Genomic DNA, 13,032 nt, shown 5'->3' on the forward strand with positions numbered 1-13,032 from the left:
TCTGATGAACGCTTGAAATTTTGAGTGGTGTATCTTTCCATGAGTTTACAGTTGCTGTTTTTCCCTGTTTCCACAAAGAAGAATAAAGAAAAAGACATAGAATTGGAAGATTCTACTTCATTGTGCTCCTATGCCCTCATGCCCATAGACTCATTACCATGATCTGACTTGAGACCATCAAAATTATGGATATATTATATCTCTTTTATGAGAGTCAATATAATAATCTTTGATTTCCAAGTCATGATATATTCCTGGAAAACCAATATTCATACAGGGATATATATATTCATATATATATATATATATATATATATATATATATATATATATAGCAGGGAGACAATCCTCTACACCTACCTCTGGCATTTTCCTTTTTTTTAATTCCAGTTTTATTTATCTTTAAATAAATTGTTATCTGACATACTATATATTTTACTTATATATTTATTTGTTCCCTTCTACTAGCATATAAATTTCACAAAAGAGGGTTTCTTATCTATCTTATTGGCTATTATCAGAGTCTAGGAAAGTGTCTGAAAATAGTAGATTTTCAAAAATGATTTGTTGAATGGATACTTGAATAAACAAATGAAGCAGAATGATAAGCAGAATAGTTTAGTTTGGGGAGGAACAGTTTTTTGTTTTGTTTTGTTTTGTTTTGTTTTCCTGTTTGGGGACAAAAGAGAATACAGTATCAAAACATTGAATCATTCCTGAGTTATAATTCTTCATGCAACTTTAACAGTTCTGTTACTTTGAAATTAAATATGTACCCCTCTGGAATACTGTGTATCTGAGCTCCCTGGATGACATACATTCTGCTAATACTTCTATTTTGTCACACTGACTCATCTCTGTGGAGCAGAATATTCATTTAACTTGATTTTTGATCATTAAAGAAAGTGAGAATCTTTAATTTAATTATTATTATCATTATTTTAGCCTTAGAGAGTTCACCAAAGCACTGGTAAATTTGGAAAACATACTCAATATTTTACAATAGATAACAAATAAAATTATGAGTCACCTCCTAGACTAAAGCTTTATTGTAGGATACTTAGATAACATTTGTGCGTCTGGCTCTGTCATGATCTCTAGTTCAGAAATAACATGAGTGTTTTGAGGAAACTAGACTGGAAGTTTTGAAAGCCAATGGCAGAAATAAACAAAAGAAATGCAGGCAACTATGAAAGCCCTACAAGTTTGGATCCTCTGTTCCAAAGAGTGCTTAATGTATTACTGTGCACTTGGGAAGGAAATCTGCTTATTTTCTATCATATTTTCTTTTTTTTTTAAGTTATTTATTTATTTATTTATTTATTTATTTAGGGGTAGAGGAGAGGGAGAGAGAGAATCCCAAGAAGGCTCTGCACTGTCAGCACAGAGTACCTCAGGGCTTGATCTCATGAATCATGAGATAATGACCTGAGCCGAAATCAAGTGTCAGATGCTTAGCTGACTGAACCATCCAGGCACTCCTCTATCATACTTTCTTGCAGACAGTCAAACATGATCAAAGCTCTAGTTATTTAAAACCATTTCTCTATGCTGGTTAAGAGGTCTTAGGAAAGTACCCTCCTCATTTGGAATACACCAGACTACTCAGCTCCCATCAGGCATTCTAAAGGGGAGAAGAAGTAACTAGGAAGTATGTTTTTAAGTAGGCTGTTTTATTGGGCAAAAAATGGAATAAATGAAAAAAATATATACTTGAACTATTGATGATGAGAGACAAATCTCCTGTCTCCTATATATGGGCATGGTCCAGTATAGGTGAAGAGGGTTTTTTGTTTGTTTGTTTGTTTGTTTGTTTAGAAAATTTCCTAGCCAGAACCATTTGCTTTGCTAGGGCACACTAATTGAAACAGCAGGTCCAGCTTAAGTTGTATAATCATGATCAAATCAAGATCAAGATCAAATCAAGATCAAGCTAGTCTTAAGCCAGCATTCAGAAAAAAAGGTAGAAGTTCATTCTCTTTGTCTAATTAGACATGATTTAATCTGAGTAAACTATTAAAATAGAAAATATGAGACATAAAATGATGAATATTTTCTCCAGGTTTTTCCATCTCCTTCTCTTTATGAACATGTATGAGAATAAAAATTACTGAGAAATATTATTAAAATACCTGAATACACCAAGCCTGAGTGTCACTGCATCCTTAAAATTACCATTATGCTAGCATTGCAGAACTTTAGGAAGAGCATAGTGAGGTAAAATGAAATATGCCACCACCACCCCCCCCCACTACCACCCAGGGAAAGTCATTTTCCATGATCTAACAAATAACAGATGGAGAATGACTGAGAGCTCTGTTGCCTTCTAAATAGAAAAGCAGTATTAGTTTTCTCATTAGGCTTATAGGAGAAATGGCTTCAGCCGTTAGGTAGTTTTGTTAATCCCTACAGCTGGACTATGCAAAAGTGTAGGGCTTAATACTCACTCTCAACAATATCTATTTATGTGGATCAATTAAAGCAGATAAATGTTTTGCCTATTTTCCCCCTCCAAGGCAGCAAACATCGGCTTAACCAATGAAATGTGAATATATAACACAAGAATAGAGAGCCCAGTATATTGTAGAAGTTATATTTAGCAACGTCTATGTGTCATCATTGCTAAACCACTCAGGTGGCTACAGAAGAGGGCCAGAGGCTCTAGTGATACATATGCTAAGCTCCATCCTCAGAGCTACCTCTATAGCTCATCCACACTCAGGCAGAACTGAACTTTTAACATAGAAGTGTTCCCCAAAGGGTTATTTAAAAAAAAATAGTCAATAGCATCTGAGAATCTTTTGAAACTAGTATCACTGATCTGCTATTGATATAACAAAGAAAGTCTGGATTCACACTGTGAACACACAACAGAGCTTGTGCAAGCTGGCGTGGAAATCTGCAGTGAATTATTTGAATAAAAAGCACATTATATTTAAAAAATCATTATTTTTAACTTAAAATGATTACTTTTAACTATGTGTTATATGTTGTCTTACATCTAACTATGTGTGTATGTGTGCATGTATATGTGTGTGTATGTGTGTGTGTATACATGTCTATAAATATGATCTTCACAATAGCCATAAGAGATAAATGTTACTATCTGTTATTCCTAACTGAGGAAAGGTTAAATAATTTGCCAGAAATTATAGAGCTATATTAAGTGCCATTGGCAGGTGCAGAAGCCAGAGCTGGCTGACTTCAGAGCTTGCATTTTCTAATTACATGGCACCACCTTTTTTAAAAAAAAGCACACACTACAGGCACCGGGGTGGCTCAGTTGGTTAAGCGACTGACTTTGGCTCAGGTCATGATCTTAGAGTTCATGAGTTCGAGCCCCACTTTGGGCTCTGTGCTGACAGTGAGGAGTCTGCTTGGGATTCTCCCTCTCTCCCTCTCTGCCCCTCCTCCACTTGAGTCCTCTGTCTCTCAAAATAAATAAAACTTAAAAGAAGATGAAAAAACACAACTATAATGCACAGCTCCAACAATGTGAAATACTGTCTCTGTATGTGAGAGAATGTGAAAAGCTATGGACACAGCTATGCAGCCACCCAGATGGATAGGAATGTTTGAAAAATCTTGGGGAGCTCTTTTATGTGAGACACGATAGTCAAATCAGTAGAGTATAAAAAAAGCTACGGCCTCAGTCCATAGGACAGAGCACAGAGAAGAAAAGCAGTTTGATGATTTTTCTCACCCACACTTGGATGGATTTTCATCATCAATTGGTGCATTAATTCTCTCTGGCTCCTGGAAACAGTCATTTGCTTAATAGCTCTTTTGTGACCGAGGGAGTTAATGCACAATCCCAAATGGCTTAACTTCCAGCTGAGGAGGAGTTTGGGCAGAGAAAAAAAAACAAAACATCTAACTTCATTTTTCACAAATAATTTGAAGATGCAAGTTGGAACAAACGATCTCACTATTTTTGTTGAGAAAGAGCCCTGTTTTCTTTTGACAGAGGTCACTGAGACGTAGGAGGCAATTTTCATGTGGAGATATTTCTTTGAGTCACTATAAATGGAGCAAAGAAAATGAGTGAAATACAAAATGTCCTTGTAAAGCTCAGATTTTCTGGGACCTACTATGAGATTTTTGTATTAGAAAGTTTGGACAATTCTAAGTACCTATCTTAACTTTTTAACTTTATATCTTTGGAATGGTTCAAAATAATTGTCCAGTAACTGAAAATCAGGATTTTTCATAGGTACAGTTTTTTGCCCTACTGCAGACTTAAAATGACTGCAGACTTAATAATCACTAAGTGATTATTATGTATGATTAATTATGCTATAGAAATGTTAAGACGGTTATAATTGTATGGTTATAATTTCCTTGTCAGGTGATAAAACAGGAAGAACTTGGCAAGGATCTTTCTGATTGTACTTTGTATGATCTACTGAAATACGATGATTTTAACTCTGACAAGCACCTGGCTCTTGAAGAATTTTATAGAACATTCCGTGAGTATAATATTCATTCTCTAATTCCTCTTCGTTCATTTTCCTGTTTCTTTACACAATCCAGAATGTTGCTTGATCTGAGAGTACAGGCTGTTTTTAAATTAAGAGAAGTGGTGTAAGTAAGATAAAGTGCTGAAGTGTACTGAAACATATGTAAAAGTTAAGGGATGCAGTAATCCTAAAATGAAAAGCTGGAAGTATTTGATAACCCTGGATATCAGTTCTTACTGATTCTCATTGAAAACGTGAATTCCACAATGCTGTTTTTAAAGTCTGGGGGGAGTAGTAGCACTTGACTACTCTTCACTGTATAACAAGAACAATTTAATTATTTACACAGTGACTTTTTGTTTTTCGTTTTTGTTTTTACACTATAGGGAAACCAAGGTAGATTAGTAGATAGAGTTTGCATATATGTTAACAATAATTAGCATAACAATGGAAAATTGTATTTATATTAAGGTACTTTGGAATAATTTACGTATGTTTAAATTGCTTAAATACTTCTTTAAATCGACTATTTATGCTTTATAAAGCATAGATATGCTTTATATGATTTATGATTTGTATATGCTTTATAAATCATGTATGAAATATGATTTATATATGCTTTATAAGTCACCAAAGAATCAAAGCTCAACAGGATTTAAGTCAGCACTGAAACCAGTATTTTCTTCTATCTTTCTATCTTCAATGTTATATATATGCACATTTATATATTGCTTTCAAAAAAGACAGGAAATAGGATATGTACTTGATGTAAAAAGATCTCTTTTGAATTATGCCTCTTCCATCTATCAGTGGTCTGATATTACGGAAATTACTTAAATTCCTGAAAATCCATATAAATATGAATAGTAATGTTCTTGTCATATGATAATTTTATATTAAAACATTAAATTAGATTTTATGTAAGTTTTGATAAAGCAAAATAATATATGTGAAATAGTTGCAGGTGATGAAGCTTTAAGACAAGATATCAGTATGCTCTTCAGATTAATTAAATTGCATTTCCATTTTCAATTAAAAGGCAGGATAGCAAGATGCAGAGTGACTCTATAAACAGTTAACCCCTTAAAAAATGTCACAATCAAGGATAGACACCTTTCAAAGACAACAACAGGAAAGCAGCATTATTATTCTACGTTTGTAAGAAGAAATTGAAACACAAAGAACTTAAGAACTAAGTGGCTGAGTTTATAATCAAAGCTATGTCAGACTGTGAAGGCTTTGTGTCTTCCACTAAACTTCACTCTGTAATAGGAATTGTTCTGTGTACTCATGGTGGCAACGAGAAGATATTATGGTTTATCAGAAAAGAATTTATATTTATATTCTTCTATATCTGTATTACATTAATATTGTCATATATTAATTTACAAATACCATATATAAGCTAGAAAGAGATACACATCACAGAAGGGACTACATAAAATATTAAGTAAGTTAGAATATAATCTAATTTGGGAAATCACGAAGACTTTTTGAAGGTGGTAGCAACTGAATTAGTCTCCAGGATGAGTGGATATGGACTTTGGGCAATAAAAGATGGGAAACTGGACAAAAATGTATAGCATAAATAAAAACTCAAGTGTATCACATACCAGGGTATTTACGGAAATTAATTCAACTGTAAGGTCTGTTCCAGTATTGAAATTCTATGAAAATACATAAATTATTATTATTATTTTACTAACTTGTTTTATTAAACAATCAGTCTAATCTACCAGCTCCAATCTCTCACCCTTCTACTAGGCGGATACTTGGATTTGACTAAATAAAAGTAATTGAAACTTGTAGCAAGAGCAGAACATATTTTTAATAGCATGCAATTTATCAAGCATCAGTAAGATAATTAAAATAGATGTTTGTGAGAATTTTTATTAAATATTGTTGATGATGAAATGGTGGAGCTAGAAACTAAAACAATAAAGTAGGAATAATATGTTATTTTTATGACAGTACAGCGAAGACTGAATAATGATTCCTGGCAATATCAGTAAATAAGAATCTTGTCTAGAATGCTGCTGCTTACCCTATCACAGGAAAAAAATGATACTGTGTTTTGAGATATGATTTGATGTTGCTAAGGAAGGCAAGGTAGATCAGTATATTGTTCTGATAAAGAAAATTTTGCAATTCAGAAATTTGTATCATCAGTAAAAGCATTCAATAGAGAAATAATAAAATGTTGTCTGTGAAGGAGCTAAATTGTACTAGAAACTGTTGAAGTTGGATGGAAAAAAATCTATATGATTTGGGTTAACTCTTAGAAGTAACAATTTTATGGAAATTATATATAGTAAAGGCAATGAATTTAATGAATGTTATAATGTTTCTGCCATGAGGTCAAAATTATGCATCACACCCAAGGTCTACATTTTTAATATTCTGAGTCATAAAGAGATATTAAGTAATGAAAGCACTTGGCAATCAGCAATCGTATTATGAGCTTTTTCCCTTTTTGTGTAATTGCAAAACTATCCCTTAACAATGATAAAATAATGTTCATGTAGTCATTTAGAGAAGATAATGTTTTTCTAAGTAATGCTGGAATTATATGGAATATTTTAATATTCTTTGTGGTCTTACCAAGCGATTTTCTGGAAAGTATCACATTTTCAGTGTTGCACCTTGCTTAAATAGGTCATCAGACTATATAATGATCCCTTAGAGGTAGAAGAACTAATTTGTGTGGATAGTGTCTACATTAGCAAAAAGTATTTATACTTCTTGAATAGAAAACATATATCTATTTCTTTCTTTCCATCTATTATAATACTTTACAACTAAACCCAATTTGGTTTTATGAAGTTTAGTGGCAGGCTTTTAATAATGGCATAATTTCAAAAAGTCACTGCATTATAAAATACTAAGGTAGTGTCATGAATAAAAATGTGTAACAATAGAAAAGCAATCTATTCGAAAATCATGTATTAAGTACTTATGTGTATAGAATGCTGTGATAGTTAAACCAACTTAGAAAGATTGTTTTCTTTCCCTTAGGAATATATAATCTCAGACAGACAATGATAAAAATGACAGATCTAGTAAGGGTAAAATAATCTTTTTTTTTTTTTTTTTTTTTTTTTTTTATATCCAGAATGATTCCTCCAGATAACTCTTAAAATGAAAACCTAGAAAACTAAACAGCCCCTAAATGAATGTTCAAAAGAATAAACGAAGTCCAGAGAAGTTAAAAAACAAAAACAAACAAACAAACAAAAAAACTTCTCTTAATCCATTAATTATTTACTGGTAGATACAAGAATAGACAGAGTTGCAATTTATTATTCTTTCTGCCATAGTATAAAATGGAAGAAAGTAGAGCAAAATGTAACGTGCAAACAAGAAAAGGTTAATGTTATTTTAAAAATAGTACATTATCAACCATTATAACACTAGTAAATTGTTATTACAGTTGGTAATAAGGTTTTCTGTAAAATAGCCTTTTTTCCCCTCTTTGGATAAGAAGAGGGATTATTTTAATATTTGACAATAGGCATTGGATGCTATTCTTAATTTTTCTCCAGAAATTTGGGGATTATTAAAAAGATATTTAAAATAAATCCTCAGTGTGAGCATCAAGCATTCTAAACCATGTCTTGTTTTATTAATAAATTTGGAAATCTATTTTATGGGATCAAATAAATTTTAAATGAGGTCAGTGACACAGTTTTGAATACTTAGAGGAAATACTAAATCCTCTGATCAGATGGCAAATTCTTTCACCCAGGCATTTTGTTGTCTTGAATAATTTCAGTTAAATGTATAGATTTTTCAGTGCAAAGCTTTCTTATAGAATTAAAAATGAGTAAACAGTGCCATTATTGACCATAAGGACTTGAATTAACATATGAGAAAATAGCACTTTATTTTCTTCGCACTCAAAATTAAATTAAAATCTTTGATTGTTTGATTTGCATGGAGCACTATATTTTTGCCTTAAGTCTATATAGGTAAATGCAATTTATTTGTCATCAAACATGACCATACACTGAATTGAGGCATTTAATTTTCATAAATGATACTCAGATAAATATATGTTTACCTATTTTTGCAGTCAAACTCAGTTGAGATAATAAATTTTTATTAAATGATTATTGGTCTTAGGAATTAGTTGTTTTTGTTTCTAGCTAACAAAAAGTGGTGCAATTGGCTATCCAGAGAAAGAATATCTGTTTTGAGAATGCTTTCTATGTACTTTATTTTCTGAGTTAAATTATAAATTGCTCTATCATGCTAAGTCTTAAAATTATATGAAATGAAGAGTTTGCAATTCTGATAGATTCTTAAAATTCTATTAAATGGTTACGAGTTGCAGTTCCTAAAGCCATGTACAAGTCCTTCAAGATATGCATGTGTTCTATTAGTTCAAGTTCTAATGTTACACTTAAATAAATCTCTATCAATTCTAAATGATCTTTATGTGTGGAAAGTTCCCTAAAGAAATGTGCTTCTACTAGGCATGAAAAAATTAGTTTTTTGCAAGCATAATGCATCAACTGTGAGCATTTATATTGAAACTAATTGTATAATAGCTCTCTCTCCATTCTTAAAAAGAATAGACAATTAGGATTCTAAAACTTTAAAGTACTAAAAAAATACATGGCACAGTTATTTTAAATTACCTAACTATTCATGATTATATTTAAAATGTCATATTTCTTTATATGAAACACTTCTTAATGGAATATAGATTTGATAATGACATTATGAGGAAAAAATCATTTTCTAGGAAGTCACAATTTCTATAATAAAAATATTACTTATTGGAACCATCTAATAATCAGAGCAATGAAATATGAATATTATATTAATATTCATAGATTTTAGGTCATTAGTATATGAAAGACATTTATTTGAGAAAAATAACAGAGTTTAGTGAGAAGAATTAAAACTATTACAGTAATATGGGTTAAAGGTGAAAGGGTCAGGATTAAAAGAGAACAGTAATGATACAGAGAGGTGGTCATATTTGGGCAGTAACTTACAAGCAGAATCATTTCAACTTGAGTGATTACATATACATGAGATAGAGACAGTAGGGTCAAGGACAATGTCCAGTTATCTAGCTTCCATACTGAGGTGAACAATGATACTATTCATTAAAGTAGGGCACACAGTAAGATAAGCAAGTTTGGGAACATATACTGAGTTGGATTTTCAGCATATTGGCATATTTACATAGAAACATTTGGTTGGAGAATATTGTGGCCTAGATCTCAAGTAGGAGTTCAGGGACACAAATAGAAATATGGGGGATACAGTTAAAACCTGTGCTGGCAGGTAATGGGGTACCCAAGGTGAGTATGTAAAGACAGAAGAGATGAGCAAAAGAGCAACAGGGAACTAAAACTTAAAATTAAGTAATGAAATTAAAAACCAAACAAACAGGGGCACCTGAGTGGCTCAGTCGGTTAAGTGCCTGACTCGATTTCGGCACAGGTCATGATCTCATGGTTCATGAAATCAAGTCCCACCTTGGGTGTAGAGTGCACAGCCTGCTTGGGATTCTCTCTCTCCCTCTCTCTCTGCCCTCCCCCACTTTCTCACATACACATGCACATGCTGTCTCTCCTAAAATAAATAAACTTTAACAACTTAATAAATAAAAACAAATAACAACAAAAACAAAAATGCTTAGAGAAATAGGGAATAAACCAAAGGACTATGTATTTATAAAACTTTACTAGAATTTGTTGATGAGCAATTTCCATGACTGAGTTCAAAACAAGAGATATATGACAGATAAAGAAATGGCTACCAGTTTTGATCACAAGGAGGTGTGGGTGACTTTGGTCACCGCACTTTCAGCGGAGATGTAGGGGTACATCTACATTTAATTAAAAAAATTAACTCACTTGTTTGTATACTTGTAATTTTCTATGTTAGAGTTTATAGATATGCCCTGACAGTTTAGGTAAATAAAGGTCAGCATCATTCACTTATAGGTAATTTCCACTTTATGTTCTAAGTTCTTTAGACCTTTTAGGAAAAGGACTGTCCAAAATGATTGCTGAGACCCAACCTATAGACACATATTCCAAAAGGACAGATTTTGTCCTAAACAAGATAAATTGCACATACCAACTATTAATAGACAACAGGTAAAGCAATACCAATTTGAAGTTAAATTTTAAAAATAATGAAAGTCTTATGTTTGTTTTCCATTTGAAGATGACCCTTCCCTCCAGATTGCTAAGATTATCTTAATCTTTTGTAGCTAGTGCACATTTATGTTTCTCCTTTTACCTATAGCCTCCATAATGATTTCTCATTGGTAGTTTTCTCACTGGTAGCCTCCATAATGATTTCTCACTGGTCACTTGCTGACCTAACTACTTGGAACTCATAAAGGCAGAAATAGGTATTTTAGCTTCTCTTTTATTTCAAGTGAAAACCTCATATTTATTTCTTAAAGTATTGACTCTGTGTCATATAGATATTGAGAGTAGGGCCTTTTGTGATGCAAAATAAAATTGAAATAAGAAACAATAAAATAGAAATTGATTAATCGTTCTTATTTTTCCATGCTGTACCCTGTCTTGTCAATCATGACTTAGTGGATCTGACTTAAAATTACTTTCCTCTGACTTCAGCATGGTATTCAGCAATAGAGTTTGCCTAAGGCTGTTTTGGACTTTCAAAATCATTTCTGTAATTCATGGGTACTTTGGCTTTGTTAACCCCGTGTTCTTTATACTAATTTCTCAGAAACTCCTTGAATTGAGCCTTGCGTTGTGCTTCTGTGGTTCTGAACTCTATCTGGATGGCATCTTCTTCATAATGGAGTTCTTGTGGAGATCGCCAGCTTCACTGCTGCCCCAGTGTCATTTGGGCATGACGGTGTTGCTGCAGTCTGGCACCAAGGCCTTAGCTTCAATTTACTGTATCTCAGGGACACCTGGATAGCTCAGCCAATAGAACATAGGACTGTTAATCTTGGAGTCTTAAATTCAAGCCTATGTTGGCTGTGGAGCCCACTTAAAAAAAAAATAGAAAGTATCTCATATTTCTGAACTGAGTTTCTATCAGTGGGATTTGATTTTAACTGGCTAAATCTTGTTCAATAATTTAAAACAATTTGAATGTAATGTATCATGTTTTAATTTGTAGCTGTTTTTGAATTCTCTAGTTAAGGTTAGTCTGAGAATGCATTTCATTTACATTTACCAGGTGAAAGTTTCTTTATAGGATTCTGCTCTGTCAAATGATCCACCATGGAGACATTTATCTACAAAGTGAATGTTATGATATATAAAATCAAGTGCTTTTTAAATAGATAAGATAATCATACATGTTTAGGCAATTAATCTTTAATTTTTTTTAATTCAAGGATTTGAAAGCTAGCACTTAGAAAACACATTTTTGTTAAATGTATTTTAATATATAGTTGTTATTACCTTCACATTTTTTTAAAAACCAGCCAGAGGCTTATCCTCTTAGTTAAGAGAGTCCTATCACTTTCATATTGTGGTCACATGGCTATAACCAGATAAAACAAGAAGTTTTAAGTAGGCCTTATCAATAACATGTAGAAACAATAAGACTTAAGCTGTATAATATTAGTTTGAATCTATTTGTCTTGTTAAAAAAGAGGAAATGAATCAGAACAAGAGAAATGGAATTTTGAATTTTAATAAATTTTAAGCCATATCACATATTAATAAAGTTTGGCCAACAAACTTCAATTTTATTAAGTACCATAATTCCATATCCTTTTTAACAATGACAATTTATTTTGGTTCTTGCAGTAGTTAAAACAGAAAGGCACAAAAGAGAAAATAGGAATCAATTTTAGTTCCATCATTTAGGTATAATCACTTTGATATACATATATGCACATATTTTATGAAAATGTGACTATATTATTATATCCTCAAGATTTACTTTAATTATTCCTAATTTTAATTAATTAGGGTAAGATATCTCAGTATTGGTTAGCTTAACATATTTTTAATGGCTTGCATTGTGTGAAGTTACCATAATTATAAAAATTATAATCATAACTCTCCATTTATTACTATTACCAAGCTATTATTTCTCTTTGAAGACCAACATTGTCCATTTAACATATAATACATGCAAAAATGGTAGTCATCCTAGAAACGTTTAATTTTCTAGCAGTCACATTAAAAAAAAAAGAAACAAGTAGGGCTCCTGGGTGGCTCAGTAGGTTAGGTGTCTGACTTCAGCTTAGGTTATGATCTCCAGGTGGATGAGTTCAAGCCCAGTATCTGACTCTCCTTCCAACACAAAGCCTGTTTCAGATCCTCTGTCCCCACCTCACTCTGCCTCTTCCCTGCTTGCACTCTCTCTCTCAAAAATAAATAAACATTTAAAAAAACGATTTAAAAGAAACACGTAAAATTGATTTTAACACTTTATTTATCCCTATAGACCAAAAAAATATTATCACAACCTATGATCATTATGAAAATGAAGGAAATACATTATCGTCTCTTCCTATCAAGTTTTAAAATCTAGCATATATTTTATTTTAATTTATTTATTATATTGTACTCATTTTTTAATTTTATATTTATATTAGGATATTATA

General features: G+C 32.1%; 1 protein-coding gene across 1 annotated transcript in view; it reads left to right on the forward strand.

Moving 5' to 3' along the window:
* Nucleotides 1–13,032, forward strand: part of FSTL5 (follistatin like 5) — a 793,609-nt gene that overhangs the window by 449,859 nt on the left and 330,718 nt on the right. Inside the window, exon 6 of the mRNA XM_042935151.1 lies at nucleotides 4,349–4,469. Within this exon, the coding sequence (XP_042791085.1) occupies nucleotides 4,349–4,469 (121 nt within the window). The remainder of the gene's footprint in view (nucleotides 1–4,348; nucleotides 4,470–13,032) is intronic.

The sequence above is a fragment of the Panthera leo genome, chromosome B1 (assembly GCF_018350215.1).
Source record: "Panthera leo isolate Ple1 chromosome B1, P.leo_Ple1_pat1.1, whole genome shotgun sequence".
In the NCBI taxonomy this organism is placed as follows: Eukaryota; Metazoa; Chordata; class Mammalia; order Carnivora; family Felidae; genus Panthera; species Panthera leo.